The sequence below is a fragment of the Sciurus vulgaris genome, assembly GCF_902686455.1.
Source record: "Sciurus vulgaris genome assembly, chromosome: 14".
NCBI lineage: Eukaryota > Metazoa > Chordata > Mammalia > Rodentia > Sciuridae > Sciurus > Sciurus vulgaris.
In genome coordinates this window covers 9,491,603-9,515,065 of record NC_136475.1, presented here as the reverse complement: position 1 = coordinate 9,515,065, position 23,463 = coordinate 9,491,603, and the positions used below count along the sequence as shown (strand labels likewise).

General features: G+C 59.2%; 1 protein-coding gene and 1 pseudogene across 5 annotated transcripts; one reads left to right on the top strand and one right to left on the bottom strand.

The window, feature by feature from the left end:
* Positions 1–350: 350 nt before the first annotated feature.
* Positions 351–18,980, bottom strand: ZAP70 (zeta chain of T cell receptor associated protein kinase 70). 4 transcript variants are annotated; one of them, XM_079110020.1, is made up of 13 exons: positions 18,852–18,979; positions 12,199–12,633; positions 11,519–11,679; positions 6,865–7,003; positions 6,698–6,785; positions 6,569–6,615; positions 6,311–6,362; positions 5,435–5,627; positions 4,856–5,062; positions 2,855–3,047; positions 2,635–2,775; positions 2,426–2,538; positions 351–746 (listed from the first exon to the last, which is right to left on the bottom strand). In XM_079110020.1, the coding sequence occupies exons 2-13, from the start codon at positions 12,598–12,600 to the stop codon at positions 623–625; spliced, it is 1,860 nt and encodes a 619-aa protein (XP_078966146.1). In that variant the 5' UTR covers positions 12,601–12,633; positions 18,852–18,979; the 3' UTR covers positions 351–622. The 4 variants fall into 4 exon arrangements, with proteins under 4 accessions (XP_078966146.1, XP_078966148.1, XP_078966149.1 ...); XM_079110021.1 differs by having other exon boundaries at positions 702–837; positions 18,852–18,980; XM_079110022.1 differs by lacking the exons at positions 12,199–12,633; positions 18,852–18,979 and adding an exon at positions 11,998–12,137.
* A 2,845-nt stretch (positions 18,981–21,825) lies between these two features.
* LOC306644327 (glyceraldehyde-3-phosphate dehydrogenase-like) lies at positions 21,826–23,106 on the top strand (annotated as a pseudogene). Its single transcript has one exon. The product of its transcript is annotated as a glyceraldehyde-3-phosphate dehydrogenase-like (transcript).
* Positions 23,107–23,463: the final 357 nt, after the last annotated feature.

The window sequence follows — 23,463 nt, the reverse complement described above, 5'->3', positions numbered from 1 at the left end:
CCTGGGCCCAGGGACGGAGTTGGGAGCCGTGGGCAGGGGCTGGTGCCCAGAGAGACCTGGAGGCCGCCCACGTTTCCCGTGGTTGGGGTGAGATCGGTGTTTGTTAAAATCCCTCCAGGTGATCCTGATGTCCCCAGCCAGGGAGCCTGCCCGCCTGCCCCCACCCCACCTGGCTCCACGTCTCCACTCTGCCCTCCCAGCCCTCTGTGAAGTGCTCTAAGGGGAGAGTGGGAAAACCATCCCATCTTCCCAGGGTCCCTTCCAGGCTTGGCTTTGGGGCACTCCTTCCAAAGACCCGCCCACCTCCCCAGGTTCCTGGCTGCCCCCCAGGAAAGATGAAGGTCCTGGAGCAAAAGGGAAGAGGAGTTTATTCCAGCGATTGCAGAAGGCCAGAAGGCCCTTCGCCGGGAGGCTCCTCCTGGCCAGGTCGCCCCTCGGCCCAGGACCAGGCTGCCCATCCCCGGCCAGCCCAACAGAACCCAAACCAGGTAGGGAATTTGAGGGGGTCTGAGGCCCTGTGCCCCTTCCCACAGCCCAGCGGGAGGGAGCGGGGAGAGGACCTGAGCTGGCCTCAGCACCCTGCAGGTCCTAGGACGGCTGAGGCAGGTGGGGGCTGGGCTGCTCAGGCACACGGGGCCTCCACCCCTTGTCCACTCTGCGCGGGCTCCTCCGCCTTGCTGGCCAGGCTGTAGTAGTAGGCCCGCATGCGCTGCTCCACCGACTGGAAGTTGGGCCGCTCCTCCCAGCTGCGGGCCAAGGGCAGATACAGGCCACTCTCAGTCCAACTCCAGCTGGAAGGCGGCTGCACCCAGGGCTCCAGAAAGGAGTGGGGTTGGCCTAAGTGGATGTTGGACGAGAGTCCTGGAACTCTGGCGCTGTTGGGGGCTGTGCCATGTTGGCGGCGCCAGGGTGGCGCCTGATCATGTCGGCAGCGAGGAGGTTGATTGACATAAGCACACTCAGGTGATTTTCTCCTCCACGCACACAATGTTCTCGAGCACTAATTGCCTGCTCCGAGCTTCTCGCCTAATCTTTGCGTAAGAGGCGTGGCCCTGCTCTCCGCCTCCTGGAGGTGATATAAGCTTAGGCGGAGCGAGACAGAGACACAGCAGCCATTAGCAGAAAAGCAGGAGAAGAAAGACACACGCGTGGCAGCAGCCAGAGGGAGAAACACGCTACAGCAGCGAGTAGGGGCAGCGCGGAAGGCAGATCGCGGAATGGAGAACTGAGACGCCTCACTAGGGCACAGGGTGGACGTACCCTTAGTTCACAGGATGCAGGACTTTAAGGCGTAGCAAGTCTCTTCCTCTAAGCTCTAAGCAAAGCCTGCCCTCTCAAAGTCTCTCTTAAGCAAAATTTCTTTCTCTCTGATAAGCAAAGTCTCTCTCTCCTCTCAAAGCAAGTGGACCTCATTTCCTCTATCCTCTATAAACAAGCAAGAAAGCAGCGCACCAAAGAGAAAGATAGAAGTGCCTCAGTTTCCACTCCACCACCCATAAGACCCATGCAAGTTGTTGCTGCAGGCGGTGACAAATATCCACAGATTTTGGAACCGCAAAGAGCCAGCGACAGGGCGCCACCCAAATGCCTCCTGTAACCACATGCTGAGCCGGGCAGGAACTGGGCTCACTGGATGTCAGAGCACACAGGGGAGCTGGGGTACTGAATGGAGAGGTGCAGGGCGGCCGAGGGCAGCCGTCTGGTGCTTCTACCGGGAAGGGCGGGGTCCTGGGGCGGCAGGAGCTGGCCTCTTTGGGTCCTGGGGTCCCACTCTACGGGGGGGGGGGGAGGGCTTCCTGGTGGAGGCTGAGTTGATGCACGTGGGGGCAGGATGGACTCATCCTGTTGATAGTGTGAGTGTACCACAGTGAACGCCACAAGTGTGGCCGGCAGAGTGTCAAATGTCCCAGTGTCCCCATGTTGCATGACCACTGCCGGGCAGCAGCTGGTTTGGGTGCGTGTTACCTGTTGCCTGATGGGGAGTTGGGATGTTCGGGTTGGGGGGTGACAATGCTGAGCATTTGGGTCCCTCCATGTGGCCTCTGCCATAGCTAGGTGGTGAGTCAGGGCTGGTGGGGTGGAGGGACTAGATCCTGGAGGGTCACTGCGTGCCCGGATATTGGCGTGTGTGCTGGGGCTGTGGACTCACTGCAGCAGCACAGATGTGGGGGCGTGGGGGCTGGTGGACCGGGGTCCACAGGCAGTGGTTGGTGTGGCCCCTGCTGCATGGGGGGGTCCACGCAGCAGAGAGCCATGATTGGTGCAGGTGGACAAGGGCGCCAAAGGTTGGAAAGGCCAGAGAAGGCCACAGGAAGGGCCTCTGGGTAGAGTTACGGTGACATTGACTGGTGCCAGGACCTCCAGCCCAGGCCCCGGGAAGGGTCCCCCAGGCCCCTGTCCCCAGTCCGCCCAGCCTCTGACTCACTTGTAGATCCAGCAGTCGCTCATGAGCGCGTACATTTCCGGCGGGCACTCGGGGGGACACTCCATCCGCTTGCCCTGCTTGATGAAGTCCAGCACCTCGGGGCCCTTCATCTTCTGCCGGCCAGGGCGGAGGGCACGGTGAGCCGCCAGGGCCCCTGGCCGCCCTCCCGGCCCACGCCGCCCGCGCCGCCCGTGCCCGCCCGCGCCTGCCTTGTAGGGCTTCTGGCCATAGGAGAAGGCCTCCCACATGGTGACGCCGTAGCTCCAGACGTCGCTGCGGCTGGAGAACTTGCGGAAGTTGATGCACTCGGGCGCGTACCACTTGAGCGGCCACTTCCCGGCCGAGCGGGCCTGGGGGACAGAGGCCGCTGGGACGGGTGCGGGCCACGGCCCGCCCACCCCGTCCCGGGCGCCACGGGCGGGGGCTCACGGTGTAGTAGCTGTCGTCCGCGCCCAGGGCCTTGGAAAGGCCGAAGTCGCTGATCTTGGCGTAGTGCCGGTTGACCAGCAGGACGTTGCGGGCCGCCAGGTCGCGGTGCACGAAGTTCTTCTCCTCCAGGTACTTCATGCCCATGGACACCTGGTGCAGCAGCTCGGCCACGTTGCTGACCGGGACCTCCTCCCTGGGGCGCAGGGGAAGGCGGGATCAGCGGGAGGGGACCGGGCAAGCTCCCGGGAGGCAGAGCCACCCTGCTGCAGCTGAGCCCGCCGGGTGCCATGCGTGCCACAGGCACTTACTGGACCTGTGGTGAGCCAGCTGGCAGGAGAGCGACCCGCCCTCCTCCATGCTGGAAGCTGTGTCGCAGAGGGGCCACGACCCCAAGCCGAGACAGGGTGCCCTTGGGAGCATCTCATGGGCTTCTCAGAGATAATACAGCCAAAGCTGGGCTCCAGGGGTTCACACACCCACACACGCACGCACAGGGTCCCCACCCATGTTCGCCACCACTCTGTCCTTCTCTGTGTGGCCTCAGCTCCTCCTCTCACACCCACGTGTCAGCAAACACTGCCAGCTCTGCCTTCAGAATCTCTCCAGAATCTCCCACTTCTCTCCACCTCTGCTCCTGCCACCTGATCCAGGCCCCAGCAGCCTCACCTGGGAGGACAGCGGGCTCTGCCCAGGCCTCAGGCCTCCCTCCATCGGGGTCAGGCCCTGTCCCCGCTCAGCTCACAGCCTCCCAGCTCCCACCTCACTCAGGGCAAAAGCCCAAGACCTCTTCACAGCCCAGGAGGCTCCACCCACCACCGCTCCACCCACATCGACCTCCCCCACCGGTCCTCTACCATACCAGGCTTGGCCCACCTCAGGACTTTGCACAGGTTGTGCTTGCTGTCTGGAATGTTCTTCCTGCAGATCTGTGCTTGGTAACCACCATCAATTTACTCAAACCTCATCTTCCACCCTGACATTCAACCCCCTTGACCTGCTCAGCTCCTTCCTGCAGAATCAATCTTCTAACCTGCCCAATATTATTCAAGGTTCTCTTCTCCAACCAGAACACAGAGCAGTGGGCTTTGCTGCTTTTATTTGCTGATGAGCCTAAGCACTTGTTAATATTTCCTATCACCAAAAAACTGTCCAACAAATACTTGTCCAGTGACCAAATGTGTGACTGGGGACACACCGTAAAGGCATGTGTGCCCACGAGTAGGGTTTAGCAAAAAATGTCCCGGGGTGGGCCTGCACACGGGTCTGTGGTGTCAAGTGTGGGGCATGAAGATCACAAATGAAATGACAGAAATTTTCAGTAGAGAACCAGATAGCAAATATTTTAGCTTTTGTCAGCTCTCTAACACATATGCTTTGTTTTTCATATTCTTTAAAAATATAAAACCCCTGGGCATGGTGGCACACACCTATGATCCCGGCAGCTCAGAAGGCCGAGGCAGGAGGATGGCAAGATTGAGGCCAGCCTCAGCAACTTAACAAGGTCTTAAGCAACTTATTGAGACCTGTCTCAAAATGAAAAGGGGGCTGGGGATATGGCTCAGTGGTTATGCACTCCTGAGTTCAATCCCCAGTATCAAAAAATAAAACAATATAAAACCAGGCAGTCCAACAGCAAGCGGTGAGCTGCAGTCTGCTGCTTGAGATCACAGCTGATGGATGATCAGCAATTCCCCACAGCTTATGACTCTGACCCAGAGACTCTGGGCAGCTGGGGTGAGCTGACATTTACACAGCTCCTGCGGGCAGTGCCAGATGCCACCTGAGCACTTTGAAGTATTGACCCGTTCAATCCCCACAAGAGCCCTTGCGTGGGCCTTGGCACCACCACCGCCGTACACTGGAGAAACTGAGGACCAGCGCGCGGCTTTGTCAGGGTGTCTGTGGGCTGGGCGTGCGCGGCCATGCCTGGCGGGCACGAGCGTGTCCCACCGCTGGGGTCGCCAGCCCCGCCCTCGCTGACCCGCCGGTCACAGGACTCACTTCTTCCCGACGAGGAACTTGTGCAGGGGCCCGCCGCCCGCCATCTCCATGACCAGCATGAGCGCCTCGGCCTGGCACACGCCGATGAGCCGCACGATGTAGGGGTTGTCCAGCTGGTGCATGATCTGCGCCTCGCGCATCATCTCGTCCTTGTCCGCCTTCTCCGTGCTCTGCTTCAGCACCTTGATGGCCACGTCGATCTGCTTCCTGCGCAGGGCCGTGGGCACAGGGGCGGTGCCTGCTGAGCCGCACGACCGCCTCTGACACCCTTCTCCGCGCCCAGCGGGTGCGGCTCAGCCACTCACTCTCCAGCTGCTGAGAGCGCAGGGCCGAGGCCCCCAGGGCTGCCTCCCTCCGCCTCCGATGCAGGGGGGACGCAGGCGCCTCTCTGCAGTTCCCCTGGGATGTCCCCGGCCTCTGGGGCAACACGGCTGAGCCCACGCTCCCCTCTGCCCCCGTCAGGGGTCCCTGAACCTTCCAGAAACTCCTTCAGCAAGCAGCATCCCATCCCAGAGTCTGTTCCCAGCCAAACTCCTGCCCCCACACAGCGATGCCCCGCCGCCACAGGGGTGGCCGTACTTGCGCATGCGGTAGACGCCCTGGCGCACCGAGCCGAAGTTGCCACAGCCAAGTTCAATGTCGGCCACCAGGAGGTTCTCACGCTTCAGGAAGAGCTTCTTGTCCTTGAGCTCCTCGGGGTCGCTGTAGGGGCTCTCGTACACGCTCGTGTCCATGGGCATCATGCGCGGCTTGTCTGAGGACGTCAGGCGCGCTGGGCACACGCACAGGCGCTCCGGGTCAGAGGGGAGGGCAGGCAGCCTCAGTCCCATGAGGCAAGCGCCCAGGACACGCAGTCCCCAGGCACAGGACAAGTGAGCGTGTGCTTTTGAGTATCACAAGCACCCGGTGAAGCCACCTAGAAGTGGACTCAAGGCAGGTGTGGGGCAGCCGCACGTCACCACGGGTGCCAGCTGGAACATGCACGAGTGTGTTCAGGCGCACACACTGGGCCTGCCCATGTCCAGGTATGCACCTCCCAGCTGTGGCTGAGGCCTCACAAGACCACGTGAGCTCCCCTCCACACACACCTGTGCACTGGCATCCACCCACACGTGGGACAGAAGCAGGGGGACCACACCCCAGGAGTCCGCTCTGCTGCAGCCCTCCCTTCCCCTGTCAATCACCAAGACTACTTCACATGGGCCTGCGGGGGATTCAAGGGGCTCCTCACACAGCCACCAGGGAGTGCAACAGGTACCAGGCGCATGGCGGGCACCCCAAACTTGTGGGGTGGCCAGGGCTCCTCCCCTGGGTCAGCACACACTGGACACACATGCGCAGGGGCGTGGGCAGGGGGCAAGCCGGGCCCATCACCACTGCAGAGGCCACAGCCTGGCCCTGGACCCTGCTCAGCTGGCAGGAGCACCACCCACACGTCCACCCCTGCCCGCTCACCTGGCTCAGGGGTGTATCCATCTGAGTTGAGGGTGTCCACCCGTCTCTGAGGCTGAAGGTCACAGGGTCGGCAACAATCAGCGGGGCCCCAGCGGGGGCTGCCCAGCCCCTGTCCTGGGACCCACGCCTGCTGAGGACCCCCAGGAACGGGAGTCCTGGGGAGACCCCTGCCTAGCAACCCCTCTCCAGACCTGCCGACCTGGAGCCCACCCACACAGCCAGCCCCGAGTCCCCAGCTCTGGGGCACGGCTGACTCACCTGGGTGAACGTGGACGGGTGGGCTGGGAGAGTGGGTGCGGCAGCCCCTGAGGGAGCAGAAGGGACGGTGAGGCCCTCCCCTGAGGGAGGGGCGGGGACGCGGGCTGCTCTGCCCAGGGGCCCTCTCACCTGCCGCCGAGCTGGCGCTGGTGTTGGGACAGGCCTCCTTCAGGCAGTAGATGAGGCCGTCGGACTTCAGCTTCAGGTACTCCACCAGCTGCAGGGGCAGGCGTCAGGCCTGGCAGCTCCCCAGCCGGAGCCCCCGCCACCTCCCCAGGCCAGGTGCACGGGCCTACCTGCCACAGCGTGTCAAACTTGGTGCCCTCAGGGATGCAGTACTTGCCGGCCTTGTCCTGGCTGATCAGGTAGTGGTACACCGTCTTTCCGTAGATGAGGGACAGCGCATACGTGCCCTGCTCCTTCCGGGGCCTCAGCCTAGAGGGCGGGAGGGGATCACCCCACTCTGCCTCCCGTCCCCACACTGCCCTCTGGGCTTCACACCCAGGAGCCGCTTGGAGAAGCTGCAGAGGCTGGAGAAGACAAGGCCAGGCCTCCCCCAGCCTCCACGCCTCCTGGCGTGGTAGGAAGGATGGTTGGAGAGAGCAGCGCAGGGCAGCCGTGTGCCCGTTCACGGGGACACTGACCACCCACAGCGGACACTCAGCCCCCAACACTGGATGCTCAGCCATGGGGGTCCAAACAAGGGGCCCCTGGTACTCCACCCCAGGAGGACCACTCAGCCTCCACCCAGGGAGGCTCACTCAGCCTCGCACCAACAGACAGATGCACAGCCACCCCGAGGGGACACTCAGCCTGCAGCAGGTAGACCAGGAGAGTTGGAAGTCATTTCCACCCGGACCCTCTCAGGGAGGCACCTCTGTGGCGAGCTCAAGGTGGCCCTGGGCCTAGCTAGGCCTGAGTGGCAGGTGTCCTTTTACCACACCCAGAAACCTTATCCTGCAACTAGGCCAGTGCAGGCCTTCCCCCACCCACCCTGGGATCTGCGGGGATGCTCCTCTTGCCCTGCCCCACCTGGGGCCCTGTTGCTGCAACCTGGGCCTCAGCCCGACCATCCCCTGGCTGACCAGGCAGCCCTCCCCGGCGGGGGCGCGAGAATCTGGAGCCATTTCTGTCCTGCTTCCCAGGAGTCTGAGTCACAGCCCTTCCTGCTCTTGGCATCCCCCCAGAACCAGGCACTGTCATTCAAAACGCCACGACCGTTTCCCGTCTCACTGCCAGCCTCGGTCTCCTCGCAGCGCCCAGATCCTGACTCCCCGGCCGCCACGCCCCCCGCCAATACGGGCCTGTGACCCTGGTTTTCCTGAGATTCCTCTCATCTCAACTGGCTGACTGATTCCCAGCTAACTAATGCTGCTGTTTGCAAACTTTTCCTCTGGGCAGTAGAATTCCTGGTCAGATGAGATTGTCATGTGGAGGCCAAAGACAGACAGGTCAAGGTCAAGTCACCGAGGAGGCTGAAGCCAGCCTGGGGGCTCAGCAACCACCTGCTCTTCCTGCAGCTCGCTTCCCCTGGGACAGCTTCAGGAGGCCTTGGGGGCATGGGGGATGCTTAAACCACTGGAGGGGGTCCTTACATGGCTGTGGTTGTGCGTGGGGGGTGGGCAGGCCATGGAGGAAGGAAGGCAGGAGAGGAGGAAAGTGAAGCAAAGCAGTGACTTGTGGAGAGGAAACGCTGCATTGGGGACTTGAAACCAGAGAGGGTGACAAGATCAAGGAAAGACGAACTCATATTTTATGAAGGAGAAAGAGAGGAGGAGGAGGAATGGGCCATAGCTACAGGAAGAGCTGAGGAATCTCATGAGCAGTGGCACAGGAGTGTATGTGTGCCACCCAACGTCAGTAACGGCATCACAGCTGAGGAAGGGGACGCAGCCTCTGGACAGAGGACCAGCATCTGCATGCAGGAGACCCCAGGTGGCGATCCTGTTGTCCATAGTCCAGACAGAAATAAAGATGGCCTGAAATGCCCCTGCTGAGATACCCATGCCTGCCTACGACCCCCTCAGTCCAAGCTTCTGATAGGCTGCAAAACTAGCATCTTCACCCCCTCCCTTGACTAGTCCCTCCTCCACGGTGACTTTGGTTTTGGACACCTGACCTGCCTCAGTCAGTAGGACATCAGTAACACCACACAAGCAGAGTTTTGAAAAGCACTGTGTATTGGAACTTGCCCTACCTGACTATTATTGAAAAACCTACAATCTCCATCATGTGAACGAGCCCAGGCTAGCCCCCTGGACAATGATGCTCCACAGTCAGCTTGTCCCTCATCTCCATCACCCATCATGTCCATCCCAACCTATTCAGTCCCAACCCAAAGAAGAAGTGCTCAGCTTGCTCACAGAATTGTGAGAATACATTGTGTGTTGTTTTGAGCCAATAAGTTGTGGGAAAGTTTGTTACACAGCAAAAGCTAACTGATACAAACACAAAGGTTTTCTCTTGGAGAAACTGCCCTAACTTCAATTATTCAAAAGCTATCTTTGCAGCTCAGTGTTATCTCTGGACTGCATTCAAGGGCTCCCTCAAAATCCTTAGACATGTCACTCCCACTCACTAAATCTGTGAGTTAGTGTGAAAAAAATTTATCAGCTGACAGCAGAATCTTGGGGAGGGGACGCATCTCTGTAGACCTCACATGACTGGAGGAAATCGAGGAAGGAGGTCAGTTCCTCCAGGTGGGTGGGCCCCAGGAGAGGGAACGGCCCTAGGGAAAGGGGTGACCTGAGAATTGGTCGAGGCAGGTACTCAAATCAAGCAGCACCAGGAGAAGGGAGGGCCTGGGGATTTACCCCGTGGATTTGGGGGAAGACCCTGGGCCTCCTGGGGTCATGCGAGAGGGGCAGGCACCCTGTTTCTCTGTATCTCGAGGCCTGAGAGACCTCAGCTGACGTCTGCATAACATCTGTCGCACAGCAGAACCTGCATCCGAGCCAGAACGCAGCTGCCCGGCAGGGCCTTCAACACCCGCAGCGTTTTCAAGAGCGCTAGAGAGTCTTTCGGGACAACAACCAGATGCCTCCACTCTGCCGGGACACCCGCGCCCACACGCACAGCGGACCGCGGTGCGCTCTCCCAAGCCTCCAGCTTCCGCGCTACCGCTTCATGCGCGTGAGCCTTGCGACAGGCCCTCGGCTCGGTGCTGCTGCCCCCTAGCGGACAGTTAGCGGCCCTCCCTCCAGGGAAAAGCCGGAGCCACGTCCACTCCCCCTCATTCACTGGGCTCCGGGAACACTGGCCTCCTCCCTGTTTCTGGAACATGCCAAACGAATCCCTGCCTCCGATCTCTGCACCCAACATCCTGCTTCCACCTGAAAGCTGCACAGCGCTCCTCCGGTCTTTTGGTTTGGTTTTGGGTTTTGTTTTGCTGTTGAGGTGCTGGGCACCTACCACTGAGCTACACCCGGAGACTCCACGGATCCCTTCTCTCCTCCTGCAGTTCTTCACTCACGAGTCACCTTTTGGAGAACAATCAAGAGCGAGAAGAGAGAGCCTGCAGAATGGGAGACAATCTTTGCCACCTGCACCTCAGAGCACTAATCTCCAGGAGGCACAAAGAACTCAAAACACTCAACACCAAAAAGATAAATAACCCAATCAATAAAGGGGCTAAGGAACTGAACAGGCACCTCACAGAAGAAAAACGATCATCAAAAATATATTTTAAAAAGTTCCACATCTAGCAATTAGAGAAATACAAGTTAAAACTACACTGAGATTTCATCTCACTCCAGTCAGAATGGCAATTATCAAGAATACAAGCAACAATGGATGGCTTGTGGGGACAAATGGCGAGGATGTGGGGACAAAGGTACACTCATACATTGCTGGTGGGACTGCAAATTGAAGCAACCATTATGGAAAGCAGTATGGAGATTCCTCAGAAAACTTGAAATGGAACCACCATTTGGCCCAGTTATCACACTCTTTGGCATATACCCAAAGGACTTAAAATTAACATACTACAGTGACACAGCCACATCGATATTCATAGCAGCTCAATTCACTATAGATAAACAGTGGAACCAACCTAGATGCCCTTCAACAAATGAATGAATAAAGAAAATGTACATATACACAACGGAATATTACTCAGTCATAAAGAAGAATGAAATGGCATTTGACAGTAAATGGATGGAGCGGAGACTATCAAGCTAAGTGAAATAAGCCAATCCCAGAAAAACCAAAGACCAAGTGTTCTCTCTGATATGCAGATGCTAACATACAATAAGGGGTGGGGGAGGGAAGAATAGAAGTAGTTTGGATTAGACAAGGGAATGAAGGGAGGGGAGGAGGATGGGAATGGGAAGAGAGTAAAATGCACCCCACATCACTTTCCCATGTTCACATGTGAACACACGACCAGTGAAACCCCTCGTCATGTTTCACCTCCAGAATGGGAAGTTACACTGTGTGCACGTATAGTATGTCAAAATACACTCTACTGCCATGTGTACCTAAAAAGAACACATGAAAACTTATGGAAAAGTCACCTTTTGGGGAAGGCCTCCTTCAGCCCCCTCACTACCAGTGCACACCGCCATCTGCCACAGTCTAGATTTTCTTAGTGTATTCCTACCTGCCCCAGGAGGACAGGCACTGGTGTCTGTGTGGCTTGCCGCCAGGTCCTCAGTGCCTGGCACCCAATAAGAAGTCAGTATATATTTGTAAAACGAAGGAGAGGAAATGGAGGGAGGCAGAAATTCAGCTACATGCCCAAGACCACAGCCATGTAGGTGACAGAAGCCACCCGGGCCCACAGGCTGTGAAGGTTTGGCCACTTATTGCAGCTACGATGCCATACAAAAGTCCTTCGCACACCAGAAACGGACAAGGCAACCCACTGGAGCTCACGGGCCCAGGCCAGTCCCCCAGGCCCACCCGCACAGGGTCTGCCCAGCCCCCACCGCCCCACGGGGCCCCACATACAGGAACTTGCCGTCGGTCTGCGAGCCTGAGTAGAGTTTGCGCTCCGCCTCCTCGCGGGTCAGGTTGCTGTGGTACCAGGGCATCCGCTCGTGGGCCGTGGTGGCAATGAGCTTCTCCACCTGGGGCGCCTGGCTAATGATGGCCTGCTCCAGGGCCTCGCCCTAGGGAAGGAGAGGCCAGGAAAGTTATAAGTGCCGCGAGTGCGTAGCCCCAGAAACCCCTCCCCTCTGGGGGACCCTCCCGATCGCAGCCCGTAAGACCCCCGCCCACCATCCACGCGCCCCTAGGGTTTGTCACGCTGCTGTTGAGGACAGTCTCCATGGTCACCTTCCTAATCCACTCAGGGAGTCACCAGGCCCCAGGCCCCACCTTCCAGCCTGGCAGTTGCGCACCTGGTGCAGCCGGGCCCTCAGCAGCGGCCCCACCCCGGGCACACCCGAGCCGAGCGCCCTCCTCCCAAGCCCCCAGCCCAAGCTCACCTCTCCGGCTCCAGATCACACTCCAGCTCGGGCACAGCCACTCACGGGGCCTCACTGGGCCGTGGACGACGCCCACCTCCACCACCAGCAGAGCCACCTCCTGGTCCCGCCCCTGGCCCGGGCCCCATCCCTCCAACTTCCTAACAGCATCGCGCGGGCGGGCCAAGCAGACCCCGTCCCGCCCCGGTCCCGCGCCCTCACCTCCAGCTTCCAGGTCTGGCGCACGTAGTCGCGCACCATGGCGTCGCGCAGGCCGTCGAAGACCCCGGGCTGCGGCTCGAGGCCCGCGGGCCGGTTGCACGGCTTGCGCAGGTTGCAGGGCAGCCCGTCCGGGTCGCGCGAGTAGAACTCGCAGAGCTCGGCGGGGCCGCAGTGCGCCTTGCCGCCCGCGATGGCGTAGGTGCCGTTGAGCTGGCGCTCGATGGCGAAGTGGTGGAAGCGCACGTCGTGCACCAGCGACAGCACGTAGCCGCCCAGCGAGCGCAGGCACTGGCGCAGCAGGAAGAGCCCGTCGGCCATGCCCGCCAGCTTCAGGTGCTCCTCCGCCTCGGCGCGCGAGATGCTGCCGTAGAAGAAGGGCAGGTGCGCCGCGGGGTCCGGCATCGCCGCCTGCGCGCCCCCGCGCCTCGCCGGGCCCTGCGGGTCAGAGGGGCGTCGGACGCTGAGGCCCACCGACGCGCAGGGAGGAGCCGGAGTCCGAAGCCCCTGACTTTTGGAGCCCTCGTGCGGAGCGCCCAGACACCTCTACCAGTGCCCCCGCGCCACCACTGAGACCCTCCATCCACTTCCCAGCTCGTGTCGAATGTCCACTGTATCTCGGCCTGTGCTGGGGATATGGACGCATAAGGCAGACGTGGTCCCTCTCTGCCCTCCGGATGATACCAGGGGGTCGGGGCATTGCGACAGGCAGACTAGAACAAAAATATGCACTACAGATGAAAGTCAGGATTATAAAGGAAATGGACAGCGAGATATGGAGATAAAGAGGTCACTATGGCTAGGATGGTCACCTTCTCTGAGGAGGCAGGAGTAGAAGGATGAGGAGGAACCAGCTTTTCAAAAAGCCTGGGCGGGGGGCACTTCAGGCAGCAGGAACCGCATGTGCGAAGGCCCTGAGGCTGGAACAAGCTTTGTTCATCAAAGGACCCTTGCCGCGCGGGCCTTTCCCTCTCGTCCACTGAAGCTCCCTCTTGGAAAGCCCCCCTTGCCTTGCCCCTCTCCCTTCCTTAACAAGTTCTTACAAAGGGTAAACTCATCTGATATCCCTGAGCCGAGGATCAGTGTTTGACTCCAGAATGAACCTGAATACAGCCACTTAGCAAAATGTGTGGGATTCGGGGAAGGGTGGATAGATAAGCTGGTAAGGCAGATGATCTAAAATTGTCTACCCGAAGCTGGGGACCACGATGACGATAGTGTCTTGAGAGAAGTCCCTGTACACATGTCCGAATTAATCAAAACTCAGTGTACACTTTAGACTTTCTTTTTTTGGTACCAGGAATTGAACCCAGAGGTGCTTAACCACTGAGCCACATCCCCAGCCCTTTATATATACATATATAATTTAGAGATAGGGTCTCACTGAGCTGCTTAGGTTAGTAAGTTGCTGAGGCTGGCTTTGAGCTTGCATCCTCCTGCCTCCACCTCCCGAGCCACTGGGATTCCTGGCATGTGCCCCGCGCCCAGCTTTTGCAGTTTGTTGTATGCACCCCTCAAGAAGAAAGAACCATACTGTATCGAGGGCTGGTTGATGTTCTGCACGCAGAATGTTTGGGTGTGATGTGTACTGACAACAGTAATTTATTTTGAAAGGTATCCAAAAACTAATCCTGACTGACAGATGCTGAGGGAGGGGCCCATGGATAGGTAGGTCCAGGGGTTCTCATTCACAGTTCTGCAGAATCACCCCAGGATTAACAAGTACTGAACCCACCATCCTAAGTGAAATACCGATTTAGGTTCCTACAAGTCTGCTCACGTTCTTGTCAAGTGATCCAGCTCTAACCTTGTACATGTCTTTCTGTTTCAAGGCACCTTATTTAATAAGTATGGTTGGGTTGTGGGTATCACTTAGTGTGAGGTGCTTATCCGGCAGGTGCCTGGCTTTGACACCCAGTACCCCAAAAATATGTAATATTGTTGAGTGCCAGGATGGAGACACACCTGTAATCCCGGTGGTTTGGGAGGCTCAGACAGGAGGATTACGAATTCAAGGCCAGACTCAGCAACTTAGTGACCTCAGCAACTTAGTGAGACCCTGTCTCTAAATAAAATATTAAAAAGAAGTGGGGATGTGGCTCAGTAGTAAGTGCCTCTGGGATCAATTCCTGGTCCTGGTAGCAAACCAAAAAAAAAAAAAAAAGCAGTGTTTGCAGATGGGGAAAGCCACATCTGCCCCGGGGGATGGGCAGGGACGGCAGGGACGGGCACTCAGGCCGAGAGGAAGACACTGGAACGGGAATCGGTGAGATGCTAACACTCACAGTAACCCGGAGGCATCTCGAAGGCGTCACTCCGAGTGACAGAAGCCCGACTCAGGGCTCCAACTGAGGTTCTGTTCAAAACTGCGGGGATGGAGAACGTCCGGGGTTCCGTGCGGCAGGGGTTGACCACTGAGCAGCCCCAGGGACTTGGGAAACATCCTGATGGAGGTGGCCATTTCCCAGCTGCATGCCTCTGTCAAATCTCACCCTTCACTAAGATGGCATATGACTCTTACTGTATGTGAAGTACCTCGACTCATTTATCTGAGAGAGGAGGAGCTGGGAGGGAAAATGTCTTGCCCTAAAGAATCAAAAATCATAAGGGAAGTAGGGAAGGACGTTTGCCCATTTACTTATTTATTTTCTGGTACTGGGATTGAACCTGGGGCGCTTCACCAGCGAGACACACCCCCAGCCCTTCTTATTTTTTATTTTGAGACAGGGCCTCGCTGAGTTGCTCAGGGCCTTGCTAAGTTGCTGAGGCTGACCTCGACCTTGCTATCCTCCTGCCTCAGCCTCCGGAGCCGCTGGGATGACAGGCGTGCACCTCTCCTGGCAGAAGGTAAGGTTGTCAGGGGCTGGCTATGGCTCTCTGCTTCTCCGACCCCCACCCCACTCTCATCAGCCTGGCAGTCTGCATCCCCTGCTGGTCCCCAGCCCTCATGCCACCACCAGCAGGTGGTAGTGCCAGGCAAGTACATGATGCCCTCCTCGATGCTGGGTCCCCTGAGTGACGGAAGCAGTGGCCCCAGCCCCTGATGCCTCACAGATCTCTCTGGTCCTCAGCATAGCCCCTGGCTTGCCTCCTCCTATTCTGATCCTCTCTGCTCTCTCCTTCCCCAGCCTCAGCCCTTACTTGGGCCATCCTGTCTATGGCTACCCAAGCCACCACCCCCACTCAGATCTCCAGGCTGAGGTCGGTCTGTGCTGGCATCACCTCCTTTGATCTCTACCAACTGTTTCTATTAATACAACCTGAGATCTAGATCTAACTCACAGGGTGCTTGCGGTGGGCTGAACCCCACAATCTGTTTCCACATAAGCTGAGCTCCAGGCCTGCATGCGAAGGCTGCCTGTGCTCAGGGACCCCCTGTCTCCCTCCTGCCAACCTCTCTGGATCCAAACTCCCCCCACCTCAGTCCTACTGGCTGTCTCCCGCCTTCCTTCAAATTCACCTCTGGATTTTTATCCGTACAGTCCCCCACATCCTCCCAATCCAGCAGGCCCTTCCTGGCAGCCCCTACAGCTGTTTCCATCGAGTACTGGGAACGGGATGAGGCACGGGGGTGTGGGGGGGTTGTCCAGGCACACGGGGTGGGGTGACACGGGTCTCTGGGCAGGAAGCTGTGGCCGGAAGCTATCAATCAGCAACACGGTTTGAGAAGTTCCGCCCTCAGGGGGGCTGCAGGTGCAGCCTGGGTAGCAAGAAGCGGGTGGGGGCAGAGGGGAGACAGGAGGAGGCTGGTCCTCAGGGCCCAGTCCAGGGCCGCAGGCTGAGAGGGGCCACCTCAGACCCTAGGCTGGGCCGTCCCAGGGGCAGGCACTCGCCCTGTGTCACCGTCGATGGCAACAATACCCCCCGGGGCCAGCTGAGCACACCTCCACGCCATCTCCCTGGGCCCCTCTGGACCCACCTGGCCTTATCAGTAAAACTTGGGGACCCTGTGGCCAGAGACACTGGGGAGACCAGGGGAGGGCAGAAGAGGCAGCAGGCGGAAGGTCCAGGGGCAGGACGTGGGCACACGGCCCCCCTCCAGGCCAGGCCAGCCTGCAGCCTGATGGTGTGACCCAGGGGTCAGACAGGCCTGTCCTGAGCTGCGTCCCTGCAGACTCCTGGCCTGGCCAGGGGACACTCCAACCTCAGGAGCTCCCGGCCCCGTCCTGCCTGGCTGACCCAGGGGCTTCTGCAGAGGGCACAGGCAGGGCTGGGGTCAGGCCGCCGACTCTCAGCCAACCATTGGCCTGTTCACCCCAGACCTAGTCCCCAGGTGCCTGGGCTGGCCTCTCCCACCACCTCTTGAGCTCACGGTCCCGAGAGCCTCGTTTGTCTGTCGCAGAGTTGACGGTGCTCCTAGGTCACCCCAGGAACAGCCAGGGGAGACCAGCCCGTTCTCAGCCCAAGCCCGGAGGCCGGAGGAGAAATGCTGTGAGCCTTGGATCTGCCTGACGTGCCCCCACTCAAGTGTCCTCTTTAGGTAACAGCAGCGTTACATCACCCCTGTCCCAGAGAGTCCCCAGCACCGCCAAGGAAAGGGGCCCGGGGGTCAAGCGTTTCAAATGCCATGGGGAGTACAGAAGAGGCTCCGGGGGCCCAGGTGGACCTTTCCAGCTTCGCCTCCCACATGCAGGCCTCTGAGGGGACGTCCGCTGAGCATCAAACACCCTGATTTGGTGCCCACTGTGAGGGGCCGGAGGGACACACGACTGCACTCAAACAACAGGGAACGCAGCCGAGGAGCCAGGCGCAGGGGCTCATGCCTGTAATCTTGGGAGGCTGAAGCAGGAGGATCAGGAGTTTAAGGCCCACCTCAGCAGCTTAGCAAGGCCTTAAGATCTGGGCAAGACCTGGTCTCCAAATAAAATATAAAAAGGTTTGGGGACGTGGCTCAGTGGTTAAGGCCCCTGGGTTCAGTCCCTGGTACAAAATATATATATATACATAAAACTCCATCCCAAGGGACTCAGCAGGAGGGCTTTGGTCAGAGGATGTGACAGCACATCCTCCAGCCCTCCTGGGCTCCCACCTCACTCCATGGCCTTGGGTGATGTGCCTGGCACCTTCCTGCCTCCCTGCCCCCTCCGACTGCGTGGACTGTGTTACTGGTTCAGGTTCTTTGAACTAATCAGGGAGTCCAGCCTCAGGCCTTTGCACCACCTGTGCCCTCAGCCTGGGTGCTCTTTTCCAATATCCTCACTTCCTTCCATCCTGTGCCTGAGTGTGGCCTCTTCTAAGAGGCCTCTCTGACTTCCTCCTCTTTGTGACCTCCCCTCCCGCCATCCCTGACCCAGCTTCTTCACCACTGGAATGTGACCAGGTGTTGCCGTCTTGCTGGAACCAGCATGGGGGGAGGGGGAGAGTGCGGACTGCATTTCTCTGCTGCCTGTATCCCCCCGACACACAGTAGGCCCCAGTACACGGCCGTGCTGGGCAGAGCCCACAGTAAAGGGTACCTAACAAGGTTTCCAGTCTGCTCTGATGGGCCGAGAGCCCTCTGAGTGTCTCGAGCAGCCTGAAGGGGCCCAGGGTCGCGGTGGGGACTGAGCGTGGGCTAGAGGGTCTCTGACTCCGGGACAGTGGACAGGGGCCACGCCGGCGGGGCCTCTGCCTGGGCTCTTCCCTCGGCTCAGGACAGCACCAACGCCCTTCTCCCGCCGCACTGGGGCAGGACCCCAAATCCCGCGCTAAGAACCTGCTGGTGGCCGGCAGGAAAGCCAGAGGGCAGCGTGGGGTGCCCTGCGCATTCCAGGGGCAGCGGCCTTCCTGGCCCCTGTGCGCAAGATGCCACGACACCCCCCCCCATGTGACCAAAAATGTCTCCAGACAACACCCACAGTCCCTGTGGGATGCGGGAGGCAGACTGGCTCCAGACAGAGGCCCAGGCTTCACCCCGTCCGCGCGCAAGGAGCCTCAGCAGGGACTGGTCTGCTTGCTGCAGCCCCTGGGAGTCTCTGGAAACTCTGGAGCCCAGAGCCTGAGGCTGCCCAGAGCCAGGACTAACAATCGGATCACAGCGAGACGCTCAGATAGCACCTACCACGCGCCAGGCACACTGGCGATGTCCCCCCTCTTAACCCACAGGGACCCCATGCCGGGTTTGTAGACAGACCTGAAGTCTTGCCTGAGGTCACAGTGACAGCCAGGCCCTGCAGCTCCGAGGTGCCCATTTGACAGATATACAAATGGAGGCCCTGAGGCGGCTGAGCAGAGCCCAACCAGGGCCCAGCACCTCCCAGGTCCGGGTGAGCAGCCCTAGCCTGCCCTGGGCCCCCTCCTCAGAAGGCGGGCATTTGTGGCTCAAGTTCACAGACTGCTAGCCGCCCCCACATTCATGGGGCCCGCGGACCAGAGCACACACTTGCTCTCTCTGGAATCCTTGCTGATCCTGAAGCCAAAATGCAGCCCTGCCAGGGCCCGGTGGCAGGCCAGAGACCGAGCAGGCATCTCTGTGTCCCCTGGACTCTGTGTCACCAGCCATCTGAAGGGAGAGCTGCTTTCCTCAAGGTTCCTTCTCCAGCTGGACATGGGCCCTCCTCCCAGGCTGGGTCCCCTCCTGCTCCGCAGCAGAGGCCTCCAGACTCCCGGCTAGCACGCTGCCTCCCCAGCAGACACCGGCCACCCCAGCAAAGGTTGCCCGTCCAGGCGTCTCTTACCTGAGGTCGTGCCTGTGGATGTGGAGGCAGGTGGGCCACTTGCGGGGTGTCTGGCCCCCAACACCCACACAGAGCTGGCTCTGAATGGAGAATCAGAGCCAGGAAGTCAACTCTGCCCTCAGCCCTCAGCCTGAGGGCCACCAGCTCCCGCCCTCCTCAGACGCCCGCTGGGTGTGAGGGAGCCATATCCTGCTGGCTGTCACACTTGGGGCCTGGGGCTCCAGAGGCAGGATGTGAGCAGCCGGCTCCAGGATGGGCACTCACCTGGGCACCCCAGGGACCACACAGGGCCAGCAGGAACGGGGCCTGGGCGGGGAGGCCTGGCGTCCCTGGGGCTCTCACCAGCAACTTCTCTGCCACTCAACCTACTTCTCTGTGGTGAAGACAGGAAAGAAGCTGCATTTGAAGTTGGTGTCAAAGTCACAAAGTGCTGTGTTCAAGGAAAATCGCGGGTCACATGGTTGGGAGGGCAGAGAGCATTTCCGGGGCCACACGGGGTCTGCCCCAGCCGAGTGGGGTGGGGGATTCAGAGGGCATGAGGCCTGCGGCAGGCAGGGCTTGGTAAGGAGGACCCCCACAGCACCCTCCCTGAGGGTGAGAAAGGAGGGGACCTGCGTGTGCGGGGTGGGCGGGGGCCGTGGGAGGAGGGGAAGCCCCAGGACGCCTTGGAAACTGCATGTCCCCGCTCCCCTCCCAAGGGGGGCATGGACGCGGGCCTGCCCCCGGACTGATTGATTCATTCCATGTGCCGGAGGGAGGAGGACCCCACTAAGTCAGGCCACCCCCTAAAGGTTCAGAGCTCCCATTGTGCACCAGGAACGGGGACAGGTGACAGTCCATCCCCGCCTCGGAGGGCTCCGAGGCTGGAGGGACTGGAAGGGGAGCTGCCCACAGGGAGACCGGGCCAGGACGGTGGTCGCCTGAGCGCTGTGTGCACCCAGAGTAGCCCCAAGGCCGCCCAGGGAGCGTCCCCAGGGGCGTCAGCCGCTCGGTCAAGACCGGACATGGGTGTCCCCCGGAGCACAACAACCAGGCTGCACCTGGCTTGTCACCGCCACTCTGGTCACGGCCTCTTCCTCATCCCCCTCCCACGATGGCCCCAGCCACCCTCGGAGCAGACCAGGAGGCCACTCCTGATACCCAGGTCCTTGCATGGGGCCCTCCAGTGCCCCAGGACCTCCGGGGCCTCTCTGCCCCAGCTCCAAGTCCTCTTGGACACTGCAGATTGTCCTCAGCAGCCGCCACACATGGGGCCCCAGAGGCCACTCTAGGCCGGCTGTCGAGACCCCAGGGGCCCTTTCTTCCCTGGGTCCTGCTGCCGCGGGGGAGGACACTCGTCCCCCAGTCTGCCTGAGGGGCCGCCCCTCCACCCCAGCCTTCTTTCCGGGACCCCTCCAGGCTCTCGCTGTGACCCAGCGGCCTCAGTGCCTTCCCCTGGCATGACTCCATGGGGCTCACCGCCCGCAAGCCTGCAAGAAGCTTTGCCTCTTCCTACTGACACCATGACACCTGGGGTGCAGAAAGTCCTGTGCACACAGTTGGGTATGTTTCTCCTGGGGTCATGAGAGAAGGGTGTCTGGTGTACTGAAAAGAGCAGAAATCACGTGGCCAGAGACACAGAGACGCCGATAACAATGACAGCCCGGTTACATGCTCTGTGAGCACTTTAGGACCGATGACCCAGTTGACCCATTTTCCAGATGAAGTAAGGAGAGGTCAGTGAGGCAAATAACAGGTGCCAGGCACCCAGGTAGGACTCTTCCTGTGACCCACACACTGATGCCCACAGGAGAAAACGCTGGTTCAAAACACCCTGGGTGGGGGCCTCCCAGGGAGCCGGAAGCTGAGCAGGCTGCTTGGGCACCAAGGGGCAGGGGCCCGTGGGTGGACTGGGGCTTGCAGACTCCAGGTTCAGGAACAGAAGAAGGTGACAGAGAAGGGGCCCCTGGGACCCCTGCATGGCCAGCAGCCCTCAAGCCCCCTTCCTGTCCCAGAGGCCAACCTCGAAACTGTGAAGAAGCCTCCGCAGGATGCTCAGAGCTTGCCGAGATGGGGCTGCAGATAACTGAGGGGGGCCTGCAAATAGTCATCTCTTCTGCCTCCTTTGATCATTCAGAGGAAACAGTGAACGGACAGAAACAGGGGACGGGAATGTCGTGGGGTCTCGCCCCTCTGGGGTCCGGGGAATGTTCACTCCACGTGCAGAGAGCCTCGGGAGAAGCTGCGGGCGGGCTTCACCTCCGGCGTTTGCTCACCTGCCCCGCCTGAGCTCTCTTCAGCGGCGACTCCTGGTCAGGCCACCGTCAGGTCTCTGGTTGAATGTGGCTTCCTCCGGGAAGCCTTCCGGTCCTCGAACTGGAAAAGGGTGGGCCTTTGCGTCTGGTTTGTCTGAAGCTGAGCAGGCCAGATGTAGCTCCCCTGGGGAGGGGACACACAGCTCCTGCAGGAAGACATCTGTGGGCAACTAGGAGTGGAGGAGGGGGAATCACAAGGGAGCTCAGTGAGCCCCAGAAGGATGTCAGCCCCCTCCCCCGGGCCCTCGTGGGTCACCTCCCACACACTGTGAAGCTCAGCTGCCTTCTGCTAGGTGGTCGGACAAATGGCACTTTTTATCTCTTCCTTCTTTTCTGATTCTGCCTCTTATCACTGAGGGACCTTGAGTAAGTTACTAGACCTCTCTGTGCCTATGTGTCCTTGTTTGGGAAATGGGGATGATATGGTATCTATGTTGTGGGGCTGTTATGAAAATTAAAATAGGCCCCAAAACAAATTCTACTCCATTATTACCACCAGCACCACCAGCACCAGCACCACCATCACCACCAACAGATTTTTCCAGTTTCTCCAGCCGACTGATGACCGCTGTCCAAGTGCAGCCACCAGCCTCTCTTGCGCCCTCCAGAGGCATCGCTGAGTAGTGCATGCTACCAAGCAACTCTGGAGGTTGAAAAAGTGAAGATGAATCTCTGCTCCTCCCGGTTCGACAGACAGCCGCATCTTCTCAACTCCTGCAGTGCCAGCCACGTCCCTGAGACACGATGGTGAAGGTCGGAGTGAACGGATTTGGCCGTATTGGGCGCCTGGTCACCAGGGCTGCTTTCAACTCTGGCAAAGTGGATATTGTTGCCATCAATGACCCCTTCATTGACCTCAACTACATGGTTTACATGTTCAGTATGATTCTACCCATGGTAAATTCCATGGCACAGTCAAGGCTGAGAATGGGAAGCTTGTCATCAACGGAAAGCCCATCTCCATCTTCCAGGAGCGAGATCCCGCCAACATCAAATGGGGTGATGCTGGTGCTGAATATGTTGTGGAGTCCACTGGTGTCTTCACCACCATGGAGAAAGCTGGGGCTCACTTGAAGGGCGGTGCCAAAAGGGTCATCATCTCTGCCCCTTCTGCTGATGCCCCCATGTTTGTGATGGGCGTGAACCATGAGAAGTATGACAATTCTCTCAAGATCGTCAGCAATGCCTCCTGTAACACAACTGCTTAGCTCCCCTGGCCAAGGTCATCCATGACAACTCTGGCATTGTGGAAGGACTCATGACTACAGTCCATGCCATCACTGCTACTCAGAAGACTGTGGATGGCCCCTCTGGGAAACTGTGGCGTGATGGCCGTGGGGCTGCCCAGAATATCATCCCTGCATCCACTGGAGCTGCCAAGGCTGTAGGCAAGGTCATCCCTGAACTGCATGGGAAGCTCACTGGCATGGCTTTCCGTGTGCCCACCCCCAATGTGTCAGTTGTGGATCTGACCTGTCGCCTGGAGAAAGCTGCCAAATACGATGACATCAAGAAGGTGGTGAAGCAGGCATCAGAGGGCCCCTCAAGGGCATCCTGGGCTACACAGAGGACCAGGTTGTCTCCTGCGACTTCAACAGTGATACCCACTCTTCCACCTTTGATGCTGGGGCCGGCATTGCCCTCAACGACCACTTTGTCAAGCTCATTTCTTGGTATGACAATGAATTTGGCTACAGCAACAGGGTGGTGGACCTTATGGTTCACATGGCCTCCAAGGAGTAAGAGCCCCTGGACCATCTGCCCCAGCAAGAACACAGAGGAAGAGAGAGGCCCTCAGCTGGGGAATCCCTGCCCCTAACTCAGTCCCTCAACACACTGAGAATCTCCCCTTCTCCCAATTTCCATCCCAGACCCCCTGAAGAAGGGGAGGGGCTTAGGGAGCCCTACTGTCACATACCATCAATAAAGTTCACTGTACCCAGTAAAAAAAAAAAGAAAAAGTGAAGATGAAGGTCCCCACCGTACCCCCAAATAAAAGTGAACCGAACAGGTTTAAGTCAGAAGGGAACTGCGGGTTGCGGCAGCCCCATGCTGGGCCTTTCGCTGGGGGATTCTCAAGGGGCTGGCTCCTCCTGAAACCCCTCCCAGCCCCGCCTGGGCTCCCTGTGCGTGACACAGCACCTACTCTGTGCCCACGCCCCGCCTGTTCTAGGTCCCTTCCCCCTCGGAGAAGCTGGCATTGCAGCGGGAAGACAGAGTTAGCAAAATATCCCAGAGTCTGCCAGGTGGTCGCAAATGCCAAGGAAGAGAATTCATCAGGAAAGAGCCGGAGAGGCCTGCGGGCCTCGGTGCAGAGC